Source organism: Leptodactylus fuscus, chromosome 1, assembly GCF_031893055.1.
Source record: "Leptodactylus fuscus isolate aLepFus1 chromosome 1, aLepFus1.hap2, whole genome shotgun sequence".
Lineage (NCBI taxonomy): Eukaryota > Metazoa > Chordata > Amphibia > Anura > Leptodactylidae > Leptodactylus > Leptodactylus fuscus.
Window position 1 is genome coordinate 246,619,291 of NC_134265.1, and position 26,809 is coordinate 246,646,099.

General features: G+C 39.0%; 1 protein-coding gene across 1 annotated transcript in view; it reads left to right on the forward strand.

The window, feature by feature from the left end:
- GRID2 (glutamate ionotropic receptor delta type subunit 2) overlaps nt 1–26,809 on the forward strand; it is a 952,324-nt gene that overhangs the window by 108,617 nt on the left and 816,898 nt on the right. The window contains exon 2 of the mRNA XM_075285407.1: nt 15,932–16,087. Coding sequence (XP_075141508.1) covers nt 15,932–16,087 — 156 coding nt within the window. The remainder of the gene's footprint in view (nt 1–15,931; nt 16,088–26,809) is intronic.

Sequence of the window (26,809 nt, forward strand, 5' to 3'; positions counted from 1 at the left end):
TGGGAACTCCTTCAAGCCTGTTGGAAGACCATTTCAGGTGACTACCTCTTGAAGCTCATCAAGCGAATGCCAAGAGTGTGCAAAGCAGTAATCAAAGCAAAAGGTGGCTACGTTGAAGAACCTGGAATATAAGACATATTTTCAGTTGTTTCACACTTTTTTTTATTAGGTATATAATTCCACATGTGTTAATTCATAGTTTTGATGCCTTCAGTGTGAATCAACAATTTTCATAGTCATGAAAATACAGAAAACTCTTTGAATGAGAAGGTGTGTCCAAACTTTTGGTCTGTACTATATATATATATATATATATATATATATATATATATATATATATATATATTATAAATTATATGGATTTGTATGTCCTTTTTTTCATCATCGACTAAATGATACCAAACTTATATATGTGGTTTAAAAATTTTTTGTTGCTTTCCTCAAGTTTACACATTAATATGTTTTAATAGTTATACATTTTCTTTTTATGATAAAAGTTAATTTAGTTCAATTTCTTTTATATTGCTTCTGAGGAACTTTTAAATTTAGCATTGTTTCTTTTTTCAAAAAGTGTCAGAAAGTACCTAAAACAGTTAAAAAAATGAGATGAGACTTATATTTGAATAAACTGTGCACATTTTTGGCACATTTTCAATAACAAATCTCCCCCACTGTTCTAGAAAACCTTTAACACATTAAAGAATAAAAAATATGCATACGCACCTGTGCTATGCTTTTAGGTTTTTACAAGAGACAGCTCTGAGATATTTAATTTGGTCCCAGGCTGTCTTCGTAGTGATCCTGTCATTGGAGTTAGTGATCAACGCTCCAAGGAATGATTAGGCTTGATGGCAAAATTGGGAGAGTTAACTTCAGCATTTGCACTTATGTTCTCCTGGGCACAGTGACACTGCCCACATAAACCATTAACATACAATAATAGTATATCAGGGGTCCTTAACTATCTAAGGCTTTGGATGTACTATTACATAGGGGAAGGGTTTGACGGTAATGTGGCTGGCATCTTGATGAGGGATTAATGAAATGATGGAGCAAAATTAATAGATTATTTAGCGGCTGTAGCAACTGTATAAAGTAACATTAAAGATAATTTTAATCTATTGCATTTACAATATGGGATAGTAATTGAGTTGCAGTTTGTGTATTTTAATTGGTGAAATATAATTGAACTATCAGTTTCAGAAGAAAATCTCTTTGTTTTAAGGACATAGATACCTTTGGTATACTTTAGTTGCCTTGTCCATGTTTATTTTTGTAGAAATTAATACTAAATCCTAAAACTGAAATTTGATCCAGCACAGCATTTTTTTTTATTACTCATTTTGTTTGAGCGTATTTCACCCTCATAAACAATATATCATATTTGAATTTTCCTTTGTTCTCTTTATGATCAGCAGTGACACCAATGACACCAAAATCACAAGGACATATCATAGCGGTACCACTATCACAGAAGCGCTGAATAGGTTTGCAGCAATGTCTATCCTGTTATTCATCTATTAAAATTTAGCACCAAGGCAGATACTTTGGGCCAATCACAGAACATCCAGCGGGGATAATGATTTCAACAATCGCAGCGGCTCTTCTGTGATCGGTCCATTTAAATTTAGCACTAAAGCTTCTGCTTTGGTATTAAATTCAATTGTACAAAGCATCTGTTCATAGTAGGGCCGAAACTTACAATATCGGCAGCAGCTCCATCATATTTTTCTTTTTTTAAGCCACTGCCATCAATGATATTTATTATTCCTCTACTGAGACATCCTAGTGTCCCAGCACAGGGATAGAACATAGCAGGACCACTGTCACTGTCATCATTGGTGGTCCAATCAATATTGAATAGCATCAGCAGCTCTCCTTATATTTGGCCATTTCAATTAAGCGCCAAAGTGGCTGTTTTAGCACATTGGTGGGCCCTGTTCAAAGATGTCATAAGTGGACCCCCCCATCACCACCACCTAGAAATGCCTGACCTGCATAAATTATCAATAGCCCACACACAGTATAATGGATCCCTAGTGGCCCCATACAAAATTCCCCTTATAATGTCCCCTTCCAGATTGCCTATACAAATTAATGTCACCCCATCCCCCTGGCTGCCCCTACCTTGTCACCCCCCAAAGTTTCCCAAACCGTGTCATGTCTCCTGCTAGTACTTTATATCCTGCCCTTGCAACATGAAGGCCCCCGTCCCCTTTGCCGCCCCCTCATGATGCGTTCGGACTTGGTAAGATCTGATTGGCTGGACGGGTGGAGGTGCAGTAGGTGGGCGGAGTTAAAACCCAGATCGTGGGGCTATATAAATTCGGCATTGGTAGCACACGGCGTCGGAATTGCTGTGAGTACGGGGACCTACCACAAAGGTCCCAGGAAATGCGGTTATTACTGCACATCTTTATTTATTTTTCCCTCTCTTTCAACTAATCTCTCCTGATGAGCTAAGATGATTAGCGAAACGTGTTGAGAAATACCTAATATCTATATCTACGGCAATGTATGGGCCCGAATAGGGCTTGACCACAGCACACTACTGCACTGCAGGAGAGAGGGGGTAGCATATTAGGGATTAGCAATCAGAATAGTCTGACCTGGAGCTGCTTTACTGAGAGCTGACTGCTACACAGCAATCTATTAGTGTGGCAGAACATAATATCCTAGCCCCCATACTCCTCCAATATTATACCATATATTGAAGCTGTGCATCTGAATAGGTCAAGAATTATAGCCCTAAGGAAAAAGAGAGAGTATTGTGTGACTTATCGGCAGAAGTTATTAACCCCTTCAAACCTGTGCATATACAAACCTGTACATATACATGCCTGAATAGGGGAGTGAATAGGTTTGAATCACAAACAAGGGGGATTATTTAACAAATCAAATCAAATCAAAAAATGCTTTATTGGCACGTCCGAATAGGTATTTGGCATTGCCAAAGCTAGTAAAGTGGGCGGGGGGGGAGTTGGGTTGGATGGGTGGTGGGTATGGGTGGGTGGTTTGGGTTATAACAGTCCATGGAGTCTCATCTTCCTCTTCGTTGGTGACCGCTATATGGGGGGGTTGAAGGTGGGGGTGGGGTGGGGCGGGTGTATTGGGATAAATATAACAGTCCATGGAGTCTCATCTTCCTCTTCGTTGGTGACTGCTATATGGGGGGGTTGGAGGTGGGGGTGGGGTGGGGCGGGTGTATTGGGATAAATATAACAGTCCGTGGAGTCTCATCTTCCTCTGGTTTGTTGACAGCTGGACACATATTGGGCAGCGATCTCCACAGTGGCCTCTTCTTCTCCCAGTAGGATGTAGAGTTTCCTCTTCTCGCCTGCAGATATGAAGTCTGAGATGTGGGCAGACAGTCTTTGGTAGTAGACGGCCCTCACAGCTGAGTATTTGGTGCAGTGTAGCAGGAAGTGGGTCTCGTCTTCTAGGACCCCCTGGTCACAGTGCTGGCACAGTCTGTTCTCCCGTGGCTTGTACGTCTGCCTGTATCGCCCCGTCTCTATCTCTAGGTTGTGGGCGCTCAGTCTGTACCGGCTCAGGGTCTGTCTGTGCTTGGGGTGGCGTATTCTCTCCAGGTAGGTGGCCATGGTGTAGTCCCTTTGTAGGGATTGATACATGGTGAGTTCCTTGGAGTTATTTATTTCGTTTCTCCATTCTTCAATGTACCGCTCTCTGTTTGCCTCTGTGGTCGCCTTTATTTCGGCCTTGGTTATCATCTGTTGGTGTTTTTGGTTTGGTGGTTGGCTGTTGTTTGGTTGGTGAATGTCTGGTTTGCTCGGGTGGCTTAGCCAGGCTTGGTGGTGGTAGGAGTCAGGCTTGCTCGCCTGGATGTGTACCTGGAAAGCTAGCGCCCTCTTCTGTATGGTGAGCCATAGGGGGAGTCTGCCTAGCTCTGCCTTGCAGGCTATGTTGGTGGTGTTGCGATGGACATGGAGCAGGTATTTGCAGAACTCCAGGTGGAAGTTCTCTGTTGGGCTGGAATCCCACTTTGACTGGTCTGGGTAGGTGGCTGGGCCCCAAACCTCACTGCCATAGAGAAGGATCGGGGAGATGACTGCATCAAATATCTTCAGCCAGACCCTCACCGGTGGTTTGAGATGGTACAGTTGTCTTCTGATGGCGTAGAAGGTTCTGCAGGCTTTTGCTTTCAGGGTTTAACATACATCTGCATAGAATACCATAGGAAAAAGATTAGGTATTCAATTGTTGAGAATCTTTGTCCGAAGAAAACAAACAAGCACCCTTTTTACTCACGATAGGGACACGTTTGAATTAGTTTCTTGTTGAGGGTTACCCAAGTAGTCCAAATACAAATTGATGGTAATACCATACCCTATGTACAACACCCAATACAAAATTCCCCTTATAATGTCCCCCTCCAGATTGCCCATACAAATTAATGTCACCCCACCCCCTGGCTGCCCCTACTTTGTCACCCCCCAAAGTTTCCCAAACCGTGTCATGTCTCCTGCTACCATAAGGCCTGGTACAAAAGCACTGTTAGCCCTATGGTTAAAGAGGCTCTGGCTTTAGCATTGAATTCAAAAGGACCAATCACAGAAGATTCAACAGCCAATATTGATTTCAACAGCAGCAGAAACATTTTTTGAGATTGATTCATTTCAATTTAATGTCATAGATTCTGTTTTGGTGCTAAATTCAAATTGTGATAGTGTCTATTCATAGTGGCACAAGAATAGTGGAGGCAGCTTTGTAATGGTTCTTGGTTTTGTTTTTTAAACACTGTCACCAATGTTCTATACTCTGCCTGTGTTGTGACATCATAGTGTCACAGCAAAGATATATATCATAGTGGGATCACCATCACTATTACAAGTAATTCATCCATTTGAATGTAGTATCAAAGTGGGTGCTTTAGAGCAACATTCAAATGGGCCAAACACAGAAGAGCCAGCGGCCACTATTAATTGCAGTGGCAGCAGCAGCTCCTCTGTGATTGGTCCATCTGCACAAGGCTGGCCACATTTGTAAGCACCGCTGCTGTATTTTGTGGTCCGGTGCTTCACATATGCAAAACACTGACAAATGCAGCCAGCCCCTTGCCCTCATGGTGAATTTTTTGCAAGCAGATTTTTTAGGAAGAATTCACCTCAAATTCTGCCTCAAAAATGTCTCCTAACTCTCCCATTCATTTCAGAGTCAGGATTTCTTTTTTCCATTAAAGGAAAAAAGAAGCATCAGGAACTATCTTCATGTGGATTCTGTTTTGATAAAACACAGTGAAATTAATTGGGCACAGAAAAACGCTCCAAAAAAGTGCTAAGGCTTTTTCTGCCTCTAATCATTTTAATGGGACTTGCAAAGTAGAATCCACCTGAAATTGGTATATGACACTTTATTTTTCCTGTAGATGAAATAAAGGAAAATATTTTCTCCTGATTCCTAATAGAATGAATGAGAGAGTTGTGAAGTGTTTATGGAAACAAATACAGATTGGGGGTGGAACAGAAGAGAAAAAGATCAGAACAAAGCATGTAATATAGAGCTTAATATCAGATAGAGATGGAGCATGACCAGAGTTGTGGGGGATAGAACTAGAGAAACAGGGGGTGAAATACAAGGCTCTTTGAGCAGAAATAAAAATAAATAAATAAAGAGGAAGATGTTAGAGGTGAAGTGAGTGGATACTGCAAAAGGACATGGGTAAATGGAGAAGGCTGGGACTTGACAGAAAAAAATAAATTCCCTAGTCTATACCAGGAAGTCCAGTGGCAGTGCAGCCAGCACAACAGGGACATGGAAAACACCAAAAATTTGTAAATAGATGGAAACCTAGCCTCAAGGCATTGCAGCAAATGTAGAGCCTATGGCAGGGGTAGGGAACCTTGGATCTGCAGCTGCTGTGAAACTACAACTCCCAACATGCTCCATTCACTTCCATGGGAGTTCCAAGAACAGCAGATCAAGTATGCACACTGGGAGTTGTAGTTTTGCAACAGCTGGAGAGCAAAGGTTCCCTATGGAGAGCCTATCAAAAGCCTATGGAGAACTCATTTAAGGCCAAGATGAAAAAGAAAGGCAGCAAAAAAACAATGCAGAAAAAATTAAACAAAAATACATTATGTTCTTTCTATGACATTTTTCATTGAGTTTTTGCGAAACGTGTGGATGAGATTAAACAGAATCTGATTCACTTTCTGGTACTCTTAAATATAAAAAAACAAAAAACTTGATACCTTTTTTAATGGCTAACTAATAATGATGACAGATTACAAGCTTTCGAAGCTCTCGACTTCTTCCTCAGCTTCTTCGAAAGCTTGTAATCTGTCATTATTATTAGTTAGCCATTAAAAACTACTATCAACTACTGAAGTCTCAAGTTTTTTGTGTTTTATATTTCCTACCCACTGGCTAACACGGTACAAAAACAAACGTTTTCCTGGTACTCTTAAAGGCAGTGTTTTTCTACGGTGATTCCACAATGTGCCTTAGCCTTAAAGATATTTTACCGCTAATAATATTTACAACCTCTCAGCCCCACTGTTCCTTGTCAATGCATGATAGGAGAGAGGAGGAAATGAACTAGAGTGGTGAACAGGCCAAGCCTACGGCTGCTACATTCACCTCCTATGCTACTTGCAAAATCCTCGGCTGTTTATATGAGTAACACAGACGAATTTCCCATGGAGTAAATAAATGAGTAATGTGTATGCAGAATTGCTATTCTAATTAAACTTGGCCATAGTCGTGTAGTCAGGAGGATTAAGGGGCTGGAGACCACCATTCCATTTATTGGTGGACACATAGCTGGTGGAGTCCCCATTGATCAGACATTTATCACCTACCCTGTGGATAGGTAATAAATATTCATTTTGGGTAAAAAAAAAAAAAAAAAAAAAATTCTCTTGGCAAAACGGTTACATTGTGTTATGCCTTGCTTACAGCCTGAGGAGATGTATAGGGCACAGATATTCAAGTGACACCAAAGAAAGACTCCATGTCACGTACTGTATATCAATATTGGTTCTGTATATTAATATTGCCACTAGTGTTTCAATGTGAATAGAATAATCTTCTAGAGTGTGGCCTAGAAAGTACCATAGTCATAAATATTACTCTATTTAAGTTAATTTCAGAGTATTTGCATAGTTAAATATATGGAACCTGAAAGATATGAAACCTAATTAAGATATAATTTATACATCCAATTTTAAGTTTTATTAAGCCATTACTCTGCCAGCTTTACATTTACCTACAATTAATAGAAAACATTTCATACGTCTTGGGAATTGTATAGTTTTGTCTGTCAAAAGCAACTTACTTAAATTCAATCTACTTAAGCTTATAAGAGACTTTGCAAGGCAATAACCAAACCATACTGCCATTGCTTCCTGACTCCATACTTCTATCCCATTTTGGAGCCAAGAACTCCTTAGCATTTTAATTACCTCTACTTAATTAAGTTGCCAGACTTGGACTAGTAATGCTTTTACGCAGAGAAAATTTGATTCCAAGAATTTTGCTTCATTTGTGTTTTCCTTGTTCAGACCTATTATTTATTGTGAACATACTGTTAGTCCCATCTGTAACACTGCCAAGCAATCCATCATGTCAAGCTAACCTGAATGTTTAAACTGGTGAAATACCACAATCACAAAGCTAATTAATTTTAATGAAAATAATTTCCCTGTGTAATGCTAGAGCTGAATGAAATTTCCAGTTGATATGGGAAGTGAGTGTTTTGGGGCCTTGGGACTATAAGAGAGTTCATGATTGTCATTGTAAAATGGTATCTAAAATATCATGGGAGCAATATAGTAACATTCTGCATCCGTTTATGCAGCTCAATGTCACAAAATAATTTTCTACGTTAGAAGATATCTATGTAAAAAATAAAAACATATATATGTTTAAATTTTCAAAAGATATTGGCAATAAATATGTACAGTTTTAAAAGCTTCTCTTAAAGGGATTATATCATTAAAATGCTATTTTTTTGTCCATAACACATAGGAATAGCCTTAAGAAAGGCTATTCTTCTCCTACCTTTAGATGTCTTCTCCGCACCACCGTTCGGTAGAAATCCCAGTTTTCTTTTGTATGCAAATGAGTTCCCAGTGTTCAAACAGCACTGGAGCATCCCCAATGCTGCGAGAGAACTCTCGAAGATAGAGGCACAGCAATGCCTCTATCTTCGCCTGGAATGGCCTCTCCCTGCGTCTTCTTCCAGCGCTGGCTTCAAACTTCTAGGCATGTGCAGTCGGCTCTACCGTTGGGCCTCAGGCAGAGCTGACTGCGCATGCCTGCGGCCATTTTCTTGTGGCCACTTACCCCAGCTTACTGTGAAAGCAGCCACAATTTACTGGCCATATAGAGGCCATTCCAGGCGAAGATAGAGGCAGCACTGGAGATTTTTCTCATAGCACTGGGGATTCCCTCAGAGCTGTTTGAGCGCTAGGGACCACCCCAGTGCTGCGAGAAAATTCATTTGCATACCGAAGAAAACCGGGATTTCTACCAATTGATAGCACAGAGAAAACATCTAAAGGTAGGAGAAGAATAGCCTTTCTTAAGGCTATTCCTACATGTTAGGGACAAAAATAGCATTTTAATGATAGAATCCCTTTAAGATACTAATGTGTTCAAACATATCTTTGCCCACTTTTGTTTAAAAATTGTATTTCTTTTAAAACAAATTCAATACATTATCACAAACCTTTAAAATGTTACAAACAACAATAGGGTAGCCATAAAAAACACATAAAGGATATCAAGGTGCTACACAATATTATAAAACAGCACTGCATTGAAAAACTGTCTTGTGACATTAATATTTGGACATGTTGAGCCAAGAGGAAAGGAAAGAATGAACACATCCGTAGATCTATATATTATGTAAAAGTATAAAGTTGAAGAATATGACACATATTTATCAATTTATTAGCACTTTTTTCTGTCACTTGTGCCAAAATGATACCTTTTGCTATTTTAACTTTTTAAATTTTTACATTTTTGCTCAATTTCATTCCAGTAGATAGATACCATACCAACTGAAGAAACGTCTTAGAGTACTCTATAAATATTACAAGTTTATCGATATCCCTATAACATACAGTTTTAGCAGTGATGTAATTTGTTAAACTAACTATTATGGTCAACATTCTAACTAGAGATGAGCGAACAGTAAAATGTTCGAGGTTCGATATTCGTTTCGAGTAGCCCCTCAATATTCGACTACTCGAATTGAATACCGAACCCTATTATAGTCTATGGGGGGAAAATGCTCGTTTCAGGGGTAGGCAACATTCGATCAAATTATACTTACCAAGTCCACGAGTGAGGGTCGGGCTGGATCCTCCAAGTAGTCTTCTTCTTGCAGCGTCCCCGCGGCGTCTTCTGGCTCTTCATTCACTCTGCCAGGCATCGGGCCTGGGCAGAGCCGACTGTGCATGCCCGCACTACAAGCGGACATGCGCAGTCAGCTCTGCCCAGGCCCGATGCCTGGCAGAGTGAATGAAGAGCCGGAAGACGCCGCGGAGAAGCTGCACAGAGAAGACTTCTAAAGGTAGGAGAAGAACCAGCATTGATTGGACGACTGTATAGCATTCGGCCAATCAATGCTGGTTCTGCATCAAACTTTTACATTTGAATAGCGAGTGGTACTCGATCGAGTACGAGTATTTCAAATACCGTAGTATTCGATCGAATACAGTCCTATGAAAAAGTTTGGGCACCCCTATTAATCTTAATCATTTTTAGTTCTAAATATTTTGGTATTTGCAACAGCCATTTCAGTTTGATATATCTAATAACTGATGGATACAGTAATATTTCAGGATTGAAATGAGGTTTATTGTACTAACAGAAAATGCGCAATATGCATTAAACCAAAATTTGACCGGTGCAAAAGTATGGGCACCTCAACAGAAAAGTGATATTGATATTTAGTAGATCCTCCTTTTGCAAAGATAACGGCCTCTAGTCGCTTCCTGTAGCTTTTAATCAGTTCCTGGATCCTGGATAAAGGTATTTTGGACAAACAATTCAAGTTCAGTTAAGTTAGATGGTCGCCGAGCATGGACAGCCCGCTTCAAATCATCCCACAGATGTTCAATGATATTCAGGTCTGGGGACTGGGATGGCCATTCCAGAACATTGTAATTGTTCCTCTGCATGAATGCCTGAGGATTTGGAGCGGTGTTTTGGATCATTGTCTTGCTGAAATATCCATCCCCGGCGTAACTTCAACTTCGTCACTGATTCTTGAACATTATTCTCAAGAATCTGCTGATACTGAGTGGAATCCATGCGACCCTCAACTTTAACAAGATTCCCGATGCCGGCATTGGCCACACAGCCCCAAAGCATGATGGAACCTCCACCAAATTTTACAGTGGGTAGCATGTGTTTTTCTTGGAATGCTGTTTCTTTTTGGATGCCATGCATAACGCCTTTTTTTATAACCAAACAACTCAATTTTTGTTTCCAAAATGAAGCTGCCTTGTCCAAATGTGCTTTTTCATACCTCAGGCAACTCTATTTGTGGCGTACGTGCAGAAACGGCTTCTTTCTCATCACTCTCCCATACAGCTTCTATTTGTGTAAAGTGCGCTGTATAGTTGACCGATGCACAGTGACACCATCTGCAGCAAGATGATGCTGCAGCTCTTTGGAGGTGGTCTGTGGATTGTCCTTGACTGTTCTCACCATTCTTCTTCTCTGCCTTTCTGATATTTTTCTTGGCCTGCCACTTCTGGGCTTAACAAGAACTGTCCCTGTGGTCTTCCATTTCCTTACTATGTTCCTCACAGTGGAAACTGACAGGTTAAATCTCTGAGACAACTTTTTGTATCCTTCCCCTGAACAACTATGTTGAACAATCTTTGTTTTCAGATCATTTGAGAGCGGGCAGTCCATGCTCGGCGACCATCAAACTTAACTGAACTTGAATTGTTTTGTAGAAAGAAATGGTCCAAAATACCTTCATCCAGGATCCAGGAACTGATTAAAAGCTACAGGAAGCAACTAGAGGCTGTTATCTTTGCAAAAGGAGGATCTACTAAATATTAATGTCACTTTTCTGTTGAGGTGCCCATACTTTTGCACCGGTCAAATTTTGGTTTAATGCATATTGCGCATTTTCTGTTAGTACAATAAACCTCATTTCAATCCTGAAATATTACTGTGTCCATCAGTTATTAGATATATCAAACTGAAATGGCTGTTGCAAACACCAAAATATTTAGAACTAAAAATGATTACGATTAATAGGGGTGCCCAAACTTTTTCATAGGACTGTACCTACTTGATTGAGTACTATTCGCTCATCTCTAACTCTAACAACTGTCTAACTATGAAGAAAGATTAGTAGTTATATTTTTCTACCCTTTTTAAAACTTTAAATTCTTACACTTATGTTTAAACTAGGATATTCTGGTAAGTTTATTTAATGTAGAAAAAACATTTGCTGCCTTTGTATGATTTTTAATGCATACAATTCATCGCCTCAACAGATGTCCCCTGTAGATTACAATTACCTTCTTTCTTCAGCAAAGTGTAGCCCAAAACCTTAGCAGCTTACTCACTTGTCATTTTTTTATCCTATTAATCTTTAATACTCTTTAAAGGTCTTGATCTATTATGTCTATAATCTAGCTTATCCCTGGGAACATGTGGAAGGCTATGTTTACAATGGTTGTACTATGATAAATAATATTTGGATAACTTTGTATTTGGATAACTTTTCTTTTCCGAATTTGCCAAAACTGTTATTCACTTGGGAAATTGTATTCAGAAATACTAGATAACTTCTTGAAAAAGCTTTAAGACTGTTGGCAAACTCTGAAATCTTCTTATTCAGTATAAATTGCAATTTAATATTGAATAAAATAACTATGTTTGCAGTGTAATTATAGTCAGGGCCGCCATCAGGAATTTTGGGGCCCCATACAGCCTAAATGTCTGCCCCCCCCCACGTCGCCATTTTAAAACTACTTTATTTTGCGACATACCCATTATGTATTACATTTCCCTTTATTTAGCAGCTTTACAAGGCTTAATCAGATTCTATTTGCAGGTAAAATCTGCTACGTGTGACAGCACCTATAGAGAGCCAACACCATTTATAAGAGCCCTCCTAATAAATCCTCAGGGCTTATTCACATTGCGTTTTTGGCCTCCCTTGCCGGGATACGTTGGTAACCAGTCAGAATCAGCTGTCAACTTATCCCTGCACGAAGAACTGGCCATTAAAAAAAAGGGGGGCCTGCAGTTCTCCGTGCAGGGATAAGTGGGGAGCTGATTGTGACTGGTTACCAACGTATCCCGGCAAGGGAGGCCAAAAATGCAATGTGAACACTCCTTTAAAGTAAAAGTCCCACCCCCAAACAGGCTGGTATGCTAGTAGCATAGCCGCCTACATCATTATTAATTAATTGCGCGCCGCGGCAAATTTAGCCCCACCCACTGTTATGTTGACTCCACCCATTCTCATTAATTTTTCATGTGCCTGCACACAGTATAATCCTCCTACAGTCACCCGTAAATTATATGCCCCCCCCTCCATCTCTCCCCCAGTTTCATATACACCCTTCCTCTGCCCCCAGTTTCATGTCTCCCACCCAATCTCTGCCCCCAGATTCATGTCCGCCCATCCATCTCTGCACCCAGTTTCATGTCCCCCCTCCATCTCTGCACCCAGTTTCATGTCCCCTCCATCTCTGTCCTGTTTCATGTCCCCCATCTCTACCCCCCAGATTCATGCCCTCCATCTCTGCCCCCCAGATTCATGTCCCTCCATCTCTGCCCCCATATTCATGTCCCCTCCATCTCTGCCCCCATATTCATGTCCCCTCCATCTCTGCCCCCATGCTCATGTCCCCTCCATCTCTGCTCCCATATTCATGTCCCTCCATCTCTGCCCCCATATTCATGTCCCTCCATCTCTGCCCCCATTTTCATGCCGTCCTCTCCATCTCTGCCCCCATATTCATGTCCCCTCCATCTCTGCCCCCATTGTCATGCCGTCCTCTCCATCTCTGCCCCCATATTCATGTCCCCTCCATCTCTGCTCCCATATTCATGTCCCCTCCATCTCTGCCCCCATTGTCATGCCGTCCTCTCCATCTCTGCCCCCATATTCATGTCCCTCCATCTCTGCCCCCATTGTCATGCCGTCCTCTCCATCTCTGCCCCCAGTGTCATGCCGTCCTCTCCATCTCTGCCCCCAGTGTCATGCCGTCCTCTCTCTGCCCCCAGTTTCACGTTCCACATTACACTGACTGACTTACCTTCTCCTTCGTTCCCTCGCAGCTCTCTGCGTGCCTCTCTCTCACTGGCGCACAGTTATACGGTGATGACAGTGATGACGTCACATCGCGTCTACAAGCCAGTAGCGGAGGCGGCGAAGCGAGGAGCTGACACAGGTCAGCTCCTCGCTTCAGCCGCATATGTGACAGCGAGAGAGACGCACAGCGGCGAAGCAAGGAGCTGACCTGTGTTAGCTCCTCGCTCCGCCGCTGGCTACTGGCTTATAGACGCGATGGCTGAAGCGAGGAGCTGACCTGTGTCAGCTCCTCGCTTCGCTGCTGCCGCCGGCAACTGTAGACGCGATGTGATCACATCGCGTCTACAAGCCAGTAGCTGCGGCGAAGCGAGGAGCTGACACATGTAAGCTCCTCGCTTCAGCCGCATATGTGTCAGAAAGAGAGGCACGCAGCGGCGAAGCGAGGAGCTGACCTGTGTCAGCTCCTTGCTTAAGCCGTGTATGTCTTCAACTCAGATCTGCGTCCTCTGGATGCAGATCTGAGTTGAAATAGGACATACACAATGACTGCTACAGGCGCCAGGGGGCCGGCACACGGTAGTGGGCCAAAACCGGGCCCCCCACATTTTTCAATTTGGCCGGGCCCCTGACGCCAGTACCAGTAGTACTGCCCTATCGGCGGCCCTGATTATAGTTATAAAAAGGATAGAGACATTTGCCCTTTCATGAATGGAGTTTTCCTATATTGAAATTAGACAGGTGACCGTGGTGTGCAGCATAAAGTCAACTGAGCAAGTCTCAGCGTGAATTCACATTAAGGCTAAGGCCAAACATAGCAGAAAAACTGCTTTTTTGTTGCACATGTTGGTGCATTTTTTCCAGCCAAGCGGTGGGTTTAGCAGAAAGGAAAAGTATAAGAGCTTCCTATATGTTTCCCATTCCTTTTCAAACCACTCTTGACTTTGGCTCAAAAACCGCAGCAAAATCTACAACAAATAGAGCAACTTTTTTTGTAGCATGAGGCATCAGACTAAAGAGGACTATTTTTTAGACATGTATTTATTTTATAACCCTTTAGAACATTTTGATACTTACTATACATGATAATATTGTATCCTACTTATATTCTCCAAACAGTTAAAAGTCTGCATAAAAACAAAAAAATGTTACATACCTTAGCTGATAAAGAATCTCTTTTTCAAGTGTTGTGGGAGATTCTTGCCTAGTATTGAATGATGTGATGTGGTGTATCTGAGGCTTAAATTATGAGGTTCTACAAAAGCTAGGGTAGAGAACTGTATAATACACATTGAATGAAGAATCTCTTATTGTACTACTGTCATTCAAACAGTTTTTGGCACAGAAGAAAGTTTCTACAAATTGGTGGATGATTGACCTCTGTAATAAGATCTAAGCAACTTCTAAGTTGTGCAAACAAGTGTAATACAATACAATACTTATGTGTCCTTTCTCTTTTGTTGTGCATGGCTATGGCCACATGATATCTGTGTCACAAGATGATTACATTTTCAAAAAAATAATGTGGTATTTTATGTAAGTGGTTACCCATTGCTTACTATTTAAATTTAATTTCTTTATTTTTATTTTTTACAAATTGCTGTGACATCATATGGGGTTGGTTTTCAGAAAACTGGAATCTTTAAATAACTTTAAGCTCAGTTAAGAGTGGCCAAATCTATATCTGTGATGAACAGACTTATCAATGGAAAAGTAATGAATAGAGATAAGCGAACACTGTTTGAATCAGCCGATCCGAACAGCATGCTCCCATAGAAATGAATGGAAGCTCCTGTGACGCTGACTTTGCCGGCGGCCGGCCGGCGTCACAGGTGCTTCCATTCATTTCTATGGGAGCGTGCTGTTCGGATCGGCTGATCTGAACAGTGTTCGCTCATCTCTAGTAATGAACTATTTTTACAGTGTTAATTTTGTTAAATGAAAATTGTTCCTTGTATTTACTATATATGCTATGAGACCATATTAGGGTGTATACAGACACTAACTTGAAAAAGACTCTGGTGGGAGCTTAAATGTTGCTTGTGTATTTTGGGGAAATAAAATCTACTTTTTTTTCAATAATTCAATGGAGTGCCACATATTTTTGTATTTTTATTCTGGACTTGCATGTATCCTTGGGCTGGCACCCATACTTTTGAAGGTGGTGTCTTTGTTTGGATTTCCAGATACTATAGTAACTAAATTAGAGTATAGATGCATCAGTGGCTAAGAAATTGTTACACACTGCCACTAATTTAGCACACCTATGCAATTTAGGTAGTGGTCCATTTGTAAACTTGGTATTAAAATTTTTAATATGTAAACAGTATATAGTGCAGTGGTGTGTTAATACCAATAGTAATCATTAACTGCAAGGTCCTAAAAATGCAAAACATCCTTGTAGTATGAATAGACTGTTTTGTTTACATTTGCTCACAGTTCTATATGTGGATGATATAATTGAAGAATGTCTTTAATGTTTTGTATTGTTTTTATGGCATTCCAATCACTCTTATCATGCAATTAAGAATTATGCATATTAGGTTCATCTACTGAACTTGTCTCTCATAGCAACAATGTTGTCTTGCCATTGTGTTTGACAACCACGACAGTTGCTCTTGCTGCTTACTGTTCACTTTGTTCCTCTATTAACAGCATCTTTCTTATTTTCAGGGGCAATTTTTGATGACTCTGCTAGAAAAGATTATGAAGTATTTCGCATGGCAGTCGATGACCTGAATTTAAATGAAGATATTTTACAAACTGAAAAGATCACGTTTACTGAAAAGTTTGTGGATGGTAGTAATCCTTTTGTGGCTGTCCAGGAAGGTAGGAATTAATGTATTTTTCCAGAATATATTTAAATATTACTTAAAATATTCATTAATATGTAAAGTATGTGTGTTGTATAAAAGGTGATGATGTATATCATAATATGGCATAAGCTGATTATCCAGGAGCTTTAACAAGGATTGAAAATTGAAATTCAGGAACGATAAAAGGGCTTATGTATCACTTGTTTTTGAAAGGAAATACTGTACCTCTGATACCATGTTCTTGATTTATTAAGTAATGGGACAAAAGAAATAGCTATTGCACCATGTGTGCCTCCTATAGTTACTTTTACATTTGTGATATTTCACCTTTTAAAACATTGTAAAAATGTTACATTAGTAGGCCAGTTTAAAGTTTAAGCTACAAAACTGTACCAAAAACAGTACACATAGTTGCATGGTTATATTTCGTACAGTAAAATCTATTCTATGCTGTGTAAAAAATACTCTTAGGGGAATTTACTAATCTTGTGAAGCCTGTTTTTGATGCAAAAGTGGTACAATTTTGATATATAGCTTTTTATGGAAAAAAAAATGTGTTTAAATGTGTTTGTCAATTTTCGGACCTACTTGCAATGTAAGAGAAAAGTGGGCAGAGCAGGGTGGAAAGCGAGGCAGGCTAGGGCAGGGACAGAAACTGACAAGAGCTATACCTGGAATTTCTGACTGGTGTAGATTTCGATTCTGGTATATGGGAACTCATGTGGTACACCAGAATTGCTAAGACCTTCAAATAATTCAGGCACATTTGCCACCAGCACACAAAATATTAAGACTGGTGAATGATATGCCTGTCTTAATAAATTCCCCCCATTGACACTACTTTGTGAAATTAGTGCAGTTGAAAATTGAAGTAGATACACATGGCAACCAATTAGATTCCATCTTTGTTTTCTCTTAGACAAAAGTTATAGGAAAAGCAAAAAAAAAAAAAAAAATTGGGTTCTTATTGCAGACTTACCATATTGTGGTTGCAGAAGTGAATATTGTCCCATTGTCCCACAATTCACAGAGAAGGAGTTGAATCCTACTCACCACACTCAGATCTTTATAGCTCATTAAGACAAATTCATACCTTGACTAGTGGTGCCCCCAATTTGTTAACTCTTTCTTCTCTTTTCTTTTTTCCATTACTTCAGCTTATGTCACTGATATTTTTATTAATTTTCTCACCAATAGAGGACAAATGATTCATACCATCTATGCATCATTTTGGTAATGGAGTCAGTCATGTCCAAAATTCCTCCAAAATCAATAGTGTCATATAGGGGCCTTTTCAAGACCAGAAATATACATTTTTGAACAGCAACCAATGAAGCAATATAGAGAAACCATTTTTTTCTAAATATGCAAAACAATCTTCACCTGCATCAAAGCTGATCTGATTTTGCATAGTTACCTACAGACAACCATGATGCAGACAAAAGCTAAAAATATCATTCATGACCAAAGGGAATACATTGGACACTGATTCTAGAGGGCAGCTGGAGCTTTTGCAACTGTCTGTAGTCAAGTCTGACAAATCTGGCCTTGTCCCCAGTGCACATACAGGCTGATTTATCTAGAAAAGATGCTTATCTCGGCATTGCCTCATCGGATTGTGACCGCAAAGATATCATTACAAATAACATGTTATCTTTACTGTGCACTGTTATCTCAATTTTCTCAATAGATTTCAATGGCTTTTCTTGTCTTCTGTGACAAGATATAACAACTGTGTTATCAGTATAATGTCAAATGTTGCGACATCTGTATGTTTTTGCTCCTATTAAAGGTTCCTACATTGCTTTATTATTGATTTGGGGGGAATTTTAGACCTGACAGACTTTCATTATTTATTCCTCTCAGTCTTGAAAATATTTTAGTTGCTTCTCCAGTAGTAAAATAATTGATAATGGGTAATATGGAAAAAAAAAATCCACAATAGAAAAATCTTATTAATGGGACTGGGTGAATTTATCTTAAAAAAATAAAATCTCAATTTTATTTAAGCATATTGATGGTTGTGGCATCATAGGGAAAGAGGTATTAATTTGATTCTAATAATTCTTTTGCCCCTTTAATTATCTGGTGTTGCTGCTACATTGACGACCTGTTTATCTGACTTTAGAGATTATCTAAATGATACTGATGTAAATGTCTAATTTATAGCTAACTTTGATACAGTTTTCAATTCCTTCCCAGACTTGATTTGGACTTGTAAACACATGAGCACATCCTTACTGCCACATTTCAAAAATCTGCCTCTGGCCATGCCACTCTTTATGCCACTTTCTGTCATTCATTCCAGTTAACAGTGTGCAATCAGTTAAATGATTTTGCATACGTTGCAAATGTTGCTCAGATTATGATTTTGAAGTTGGTATTGTCACAAAAAGATTATTACAAAGGGGTTATCCCCCCTCGTCTATTACCAGAGCAACAAACTTTGCCAAAAAAAAAAAAAAAAAAAAAAGAAAAAGAAGAAGAAGCTAGGCCTGTTAAAAACTAAAACAGAGATCACCAATGGTAAAACTAATAAACATGGTCCAATAGTCTTTTGTATTCCTTAATGTTCTATTCCTTATGGTTTTGGTACTGGCATACTGCTGTTTAGCAAAGAGAGACCCGACCATAGGCAGTTTTTTATATCTCCCAGCTCATTTATGCAACACTAACAACGATAACTGGTTATGGCATAAGGGGTCATTGAAGTGCTGCCATAATAGTTGAAGTTCAAATTCATATTTCCTATGACTGGAGTCCTTTGTTTATTCTAATATGGTAGGGAGACCATCTAATGTCAAGTGGGTGATGTCAGGCAGGGACAGGCAAGGGGACATAATTCTGAGTTCTGACAGTGTTCACCTCCAGACATTTGCATCATGTCTCCTTACTACTCTGCCCACTTGACCTTCCAGGATCTAGTTAGCATATCAGGAAGAAAAATCAACTACACAAATTTTTCAGGAATGGTTAAGGCTAGAGAAAAAATTCCAACTGTTCTGGAAACTGAAACCTATAAACAACTTTTAATAAATTAATATTGCATGTGACTATAAGCAACTGTGTAATATACTTTATTAAGGATATTTGGTTCCTTCTTCACTTACTAAGCTGTTTACTGCTTATCTTTAATCTGTTGGCTTATTTACATAAGATATGTCTCTATATACAGCCTACAGGGAATTCACATGGAGTAAAGTGGCACGCAATCTGGCAAATTACAGGTGCAAAATTACACGCCGTATACGATCTTAACTCCCATTGAAATCAATGAGATCTTTTTTGAGCGCGCAAACTTCTGACACACGTATACGTGCCAGACTGCGCGCCACTTTACTCTGTGTGAATTCCCCCTAACACACAGATTTATATGTAGAGGGGAGGAGGAGTAGGAGGCTGGTGCCTACTGGTTAATTAATTATTGCCTCATTCTGGGCCCTGATAGCCTCTTATCTGCAAACCTAGCAGTGTTAAAAGAGCACAGAGTAGCATAATGTAACAGCAGCAATTATGTGAGTGTCTTTTCTAGCAGCCTCATCCTACCCATCTCCTCCTCATAGACTAATATATAGACGTTAATTACCTGAAAAGTAACTAAGAAAACGTTTTTTTAATAATATATATTAGAAAGTTTCTTATATTTACCTGTACTATTCATTTATAATATAAAGCGCTCAAGTTTGTGAATGTAGTGAAAGGTCCACTTTAAGTTCACAATAGATATGTCAGATGAATAATGTAATGGCCAGGTTAATATGATATGTAGTATGCATTTTCAATTTTTTTTAAATTGATAGTTTCATGTGGATTAATGCATTACATTGCACATAAGAGCTTAATAAAAGGATTGATTAATTCAAACAGATTTTACAACTTTTCCATCCTTTTTCTTTTCTTCTTCACTGCCCATATACAAGAAACGATTATACATTTTAATTTGTTATTCCAATTTATTGAAGCCTCTCATTTACCAAAATAAATTGAACTACCTAGACAGTAGGAAACAGTTGTTAATCATAAAATACATTTTTACACAGATATGACTCAGTTTAATTTAATATGAAAGTAACTTTGAAGTGTGAAACTAACAAAGTGGATTTTGTATCATTAAGGATACTACAATTTATTAGCATTTTATACTACTTTCTTTTTAATCATACTGTGCCCTGAAAAAAAAATAAAAAAAATACATCATACAGATGTAACCAAGCTACACTGATCTCCAGTTTATTTAACTAATGCAGTTTCTCATGAAACCGGCTTAAAACACTTTCACAACATGCTAACCAAAAACTGGAAGGCTGTAATACACATCTCCACTCCCACCCATAGAGTGGACAATTGTAGGTACACGGGATAGTTATAGTATATTCTTTTGTGTTAGCTTTTGGAATGTGTCTATGTACACATACATTTGTACATGTCAATGTAGGTAAAGGTGTGTCCTAATATTACACTTCCATGTCTCTGGAGGGAGATAAAGCTCAATTTCAATACAAAAATTAAATGCTCAACTTCTAGAGGCATACACAATCTTGTGGTGATGTCATCCAGAGAACTGTACATCACTAGTCAAACTGCTGCCCTGTACCTGGTGCAGAGAAGGCTAAAGCAATTCTCATATAGATATACAGTATTTGCAGCAGAGAGATGCAGATCATTGGCCTGACCACCTATGACCTCTGGTGACACATGTTGCTAATAAATGACCCTGTTACAGCACAACACAAACTAATGGAGTCAGGGTTCGTTCACATCTGCGCCCTGGACTCCGTTCTACAGGTTTCCGTTTCCTGCACAAAACAGGGGCTGGAGACGGAAACCTGCCGGCATGTTTCAAGCCCATGCATTTGAATGGGCTTGAAAAGTCTCTGGGCGTGTGAGACGGGGAGCGTTTTATGCGCTCCACGGCGAAACCGTTTTTTTTAAACAGGACACTGAGTCGGACATGCAGTACTCTGTGTCCGTTTTTTTTTAAAAAAAAAAAACGGTTTCGCCGCAGATCGCATAAAACGCTGACCGGCGCTCACGGCCAGACTCGGCATGACAGGTGTGAACCCAGCGTCAGTAGGAAAGCAGTTCATGTGTCTTTTTGATCATGTAAGTTTTGGTCAGTGCAGCATGACTGCTGCTTAAATGAAGAATCACAAAACTTTTCAGATCAGAAAGACAATGGACATTAGGATAAGTCAGATGGATACTGAGATGGACCTTAACAAAAGGGACCTCAGAATCCTAGTTGTAGGCACAGCTCTAATCTGCTGTGTGGAGTCTAGAAGAACCCAGAGCTGTATACAACAGGAATACACAGAGATCGACACCCATCATCTCTCACCCATCATCTACCATCAAAAATTCTTTAAAAATGTGTTTAACAGTATTTTATGTGCTTGTTTTAGGGATCCAAACGCTAGTGTGAACTGGGCATTAGCAAGTCACAGCATGACGTGGTTGATGTCACCTGCATAACTGGTTAAGACAAAAAGCCTCTTATGTGTTTTGGAGAAGATGTTCTCCTTTCTGTCTTGCTGCACCTGATAATATTTTGGGACCTTAATTAGTAGCCCGCACTGGAGTTTTGGGTTAGATATTTTTATTTTGGCAGTAGATATATCTCATTCATTAAATTAAAGTAACTCTTTCTAGTCAGAAATTGAAAAAAAAAAACAAAAAAACAAAAAACAATTCTTCCATTGCCTTGTTATACTATAAATTTTGTTCCATTCACGTGTCTTAAATAACCTTATTATATTTATGCCAAAAAGTTAATAGTTTTTGGGTTTTTTTAAGTTTTTTTCTAAGTCAGTTCCCTTTTATGGAATAACAATTTTTTCTATTACCATTTTTTTAAGACCTATATTTTTTATTAACAGAATTGTTTGAGGACTTTTCTGTTTTTAATGATGCTATTTTGAGTAATATAGCACACCTTAATCATTTTTTATATATTTTTTTTTTTTACATTGGCCATCAGGCACATTCTCTTTAAGAGTGATAATTAACTAGCTTGGAAACAAGTTTTATAAGTTTATGAAACACAGAAAGTACATAAAATAGTATTTTCTTTAAAGGTTAAATTTAAGCTTATATTTCAAGCCTTGCTCTTAGGAATTTATTTCTCATGAGCGCTTTATTTTTTCATTGCACTTTCTCGAGTGTAAAGTGATAAGACGATAAACTGTCATTTCACATATTTCTAAATAATTCATCTACCCGTCAAAAACTTTAGGTACATTAACACCTTTTTTTACTGGTAGTTTATTCTCATGTGCTCCATTTTCCCTGCGGTTTTTATATGTCGAGAAGATTAGTGTATGTATTTCATAATTTTTTAAAGGAAATTTACAACGTTTCCATTTTGATTAAGTTATGGATTATTTAAAAAACATACATTTTGCATTTCTAATGTGAATAATTATCAGTGTGTATTGTATCTCTACTATAATTGCTATATAATTTGGATGTATTTAATTGTACATGCTACTCAATGGTTTATGGATTTAAACATTTTATTTACAGTACGAGAATCAGCTCTTTTCAGAACAAATTGTAAATTCTCTGAATCAATTCTCTCATCCGTAATGATTAATAGCATCTTCTACATGAGTTGTGACACCAGAAAATTAATTCAACTGAGCAAGTGTTCTTTGCAGACATACTTTTCCTTCTCGTCAGACCTATTTCAACATATTGATTGAGTAATTCTTTATCAGATCAATAATATAAGAAACATTCTCACAAGTAGAGACACTCAGCATTGCTTCTGTTCTCATCCGCAGTGGTTACATTGCAGCAAAGCTTGTATACTATACTAAGCATGCTTGTGTTCTCAAAGCATAGAGGGGAATAATCTTCTGTTAGGCACCACTTCCAGTGACTTCTTTTTTATGTAGAATTGTATATCAAATTACTTTTGTCCATAACATTCATTTAATATCTTCCTAGGACAGATCCAGTTTGTAATGCCACATGGAACTATATAGGCCAAAACATAGTTTTAAATTACACAATGTGTTACAGACCAAAATGTATGGTATGTTATCATGGTTAGAATTGTTTTAGTTGATTTTGTAAAGTAAGGGGGCATTCACACTTGCACCCCTGTACGCCCTTTGGGTTTTTGTCCTAATCCTCAGAGAAAATGTGTCGGCTTGTTGGCAGTTAGCTTAAAAAGCTTTCACTTGCACCCTTGCCTTCACACTTGCACTACTGTCCGCCCTTTGGATTTCCATCCTAATCCTCAGTGAAAATGCATAGGGATGGCTTGCTGACAGTCAGCTTAAAAATCCATTTAAAGGAAAGGGTTTTTTAAACAGACCACCGCCCAGCCGTCCAGTATGCAGTTTTTCCTGGGATTAGGACGGAAACCCGAAGGGTGGACATGTGAATGCCGCATAAAAAGTACGGTGTAATTGTTTTTACAACATTGTATTTATGATTAGAGATGAGCGAACACTAAAATGTTCGGGGTTCGAAATCCGATTCGAACAGCCGCACAATGTTCGACTGTTTGAACAGGTTTCGAAACCCCATTATAGTCTATGGGGGGAAATGCTTGTTTCAGGGGTATGCAACACTCAATCAAATTCTACTTACCAAGTCCATGAGTGAGGGTCGGGCTTGATTCTTCTCCCTGCGCAGCATCCCCACGTCCTCTTCCGGCCTTGAATTCACTCTGCTAGGCATCGGGCCTGGGCAGAGCCGACTGCACATGCCCGCACTACAAGCGGACATGTGCAGTCAGCTCTGCCCAGACCCGATGCCTGGCAGAGTGAATTCAGAGCTGGAAGAGGACGAGGGGACACTGCGCTGGGAGAAGACTTCTAAAGGTAAGAGAAGAACCAGCGTTGATTGGCAATGTATAGCATTCTGCCAATCAACGCTGGTTATGCATCGAATCTTAACTTCAAACAGCTAGTAGTACTCGATTGAGTATGAGTATTTCGAATACCGTAGTATTCGATCGAACACCTACTCGATCGAGTACTACTTGCTCATCTCTATTTATGACTACTATGTCTAAATGATGGATGAAATGTTTCCCTTTATAATTTTCAAATAAAGAAAACATACTTGAAAAGTTTAGTTTTTGTTGATTATTCTAAAAGGGAAACATCTGTATTTTTTCCTTTGAACATAAGGAAATTTATGAAGTTAGTAAGAGCCATTCTGTTCACCAATGCATATCGTCTAATTAAGAGAACTTTTAACTAACATCAGTTCGCAGTATTGTTTCTTCACATCTTAGATTGTTTTCTAATGATAAATAATGCTCATTTACCTAATCTTTATGAAGTCATTTACCATTTGTTTTAAGTAATTTTGCAATAATTTATGAATAATATTTACCTTTAATGGGTACAAGTAATTACTGCTGGTTTGTTGTTGAAATGTTTACTTCAATTAAATGTAATTGTTCTTTAAAACAAACATGTGGCATATGACAAATACTATTTTTTCAGTTAATAAAGCAGACAGTCACAATTAGCAGAATGGTAACATTTAATAAAAATTTAATTGAAACTGTAAGTAAAAAAACAACCAAAAAAACAATATGATTTCACATTTATACCATAGTTGCCAACTAGTGTACACTAAAATAAGACTTCATTTGATTGTAACATAGCCTGACAGAGAAATTGGGGTATAGTTATTATTGAAAATGCACTAGAATTTAGTACAATATTTACATATAAGATTATTTAATCCTAAAGACAGCATTCCTCCATGTTGGCATACGGAATGGAAGTTGTTTGGTATAGACAGTGAAAGCAGGGACGAGAAATAGTGACTGGTTACACTGTTCACCCTCACCATCAGGTAGAGTGACTGCCAAAATCCCCCTCCTTGAAGTACTGGATAATTCTGGATAGGCAATGAGTTATACTGAATCAGCAAAGTGACTGCTCTGAGCTACTCTGTACGGGTGAATGGGGTCACTGAACTGGTCTTAGAGTGATCACCTGAATATTTAGTGATAATACAATGATACAGTGTTACTGCAATGAGGGACAAGAGATTTTTTTTCTAGTGGCTCATGAACTGGTATATATTTTATATGACAATTTAATGAGCTAAATAAAATTTTATTTTTAGGCACACTTTTTCTTCAGTTGTTGTTGGGAAATGGGTGGAGCTTAAGATGCATACTTACATCAGGGGCATTTTAAAATGTTGGCTGATTGTATGTTTAGCAGGTCCCTGACTTTTTTGCAGAGGGGAGAAAGTTTGGCTAAAGCTGATTCAGCCCAGGAATGTTTATGTATAGCTTCCAATTTGGATACATGGATGAAGAGAGAGTTTAATTGCGGTATTCTTTATTTTTTAGTGTAGGGTCCAATCAAAATCAATTCTCCCCGTGTAAAAGCCTTATGAGCTTCACATAAAATGGGAGTGGATGTTAGTTCAGATTGTTCTTTAGAGAAATAGTCAGAGAGCAACGTGGTTACTTTTGGTTTGTGATTAAGGTCTGACAGGAGTGTATCATTGAGCCTCCAGCTCCATTCTCCTTTTGGGATATGATGAAGCTGTAGGGTGACTGAGCTGGGGGTGTGGTCTGATAAAAGAATATGATCTATATATAAAAGAATATGATCTATATCAGCTGAGCTATATCACGATGGGAGTATGTTTCTGAGACATGATTATATAATTGAGTTTATGAGAGGACCCGTGGCGCCCAGAATAAAAATTATAACCTTTATGTTTAGATATAACACTTGCCACACATCTGTTAGATGCAGAGTGGCTAAGGATCTATTAATCAAGGATAAATCCTTGAAGGACAGATGGTTGGTATCTGTTGAATCCAGCAGTGTACTTAGGGAGACATTAAGGTCTCCCCGACCACCAGAGTCACTTCAGCAAAGACAGATAGCTCGGAAAGTGTGTCCACAACCCATCTGGATTGCACAGCATTAAGGGCATTATAGAGTAGCAATGGTCCATGTTGCCAAGCCAAGTCTGCTCTTGACAAAAAGATACCCGCCCTCCTGGTCCGTGTTCTCAGAGATAACCTGAAATGGTATGAATTTGCTAAATGCAATGTTAAAACCTCTAGCTGCTTTGGAATATGAAGTGGGACACCAGATGCTGATATCTCTCGAAGGGACAATGAAGGATTCAGCCCGGTTTAATATGTGTCTCCTGAACTAAGCAGATAATGGCATTTTAGTGGTCTAAGGAGGTAACAGTATGCTAAAGAATCATGCATTACATGGAGAAATTGGCTAAGGACACCTGGGTGCTTCAAAGGCATTGTATATGGGGGGGGGGGTTGTATGGAATATAAGTATAGTGACAGTAACAACAGAATCCATATAGGTAAGCAACATTGATATAGTAATGGTAAAAGCAAGAACGTGGTATCACTTAGTGCATCATTTTGCACATGTTTAATAGCGTCCATTGTAGATTTAAGAAGACACCAATCTTATCTAATATCTGAGAGTTCACAGACAGTCAGTGTGAGTGCCTGGTACAGAACTTTCTTCATAAAGGCACATGAGGCTGGAGCTTGTGGTTGCTGGCCTCCAGTGTCTGAGCACTCACAGTTGCTTTCCAAATTTGTGTCTCCATCTGAAGTGTGCTTATCCCGGTCATTAACCAACATCTTGGGAGGTTTCAGGACAGGAAAGGCCAGCTTGTTTTTCAGAAAGTTGATCAGGTTGGCTTGATTTTTTGTTGTTTCGGTGTTGCCTCATGGTCTTTCAGTCTTTCCTTGGCCACTTTC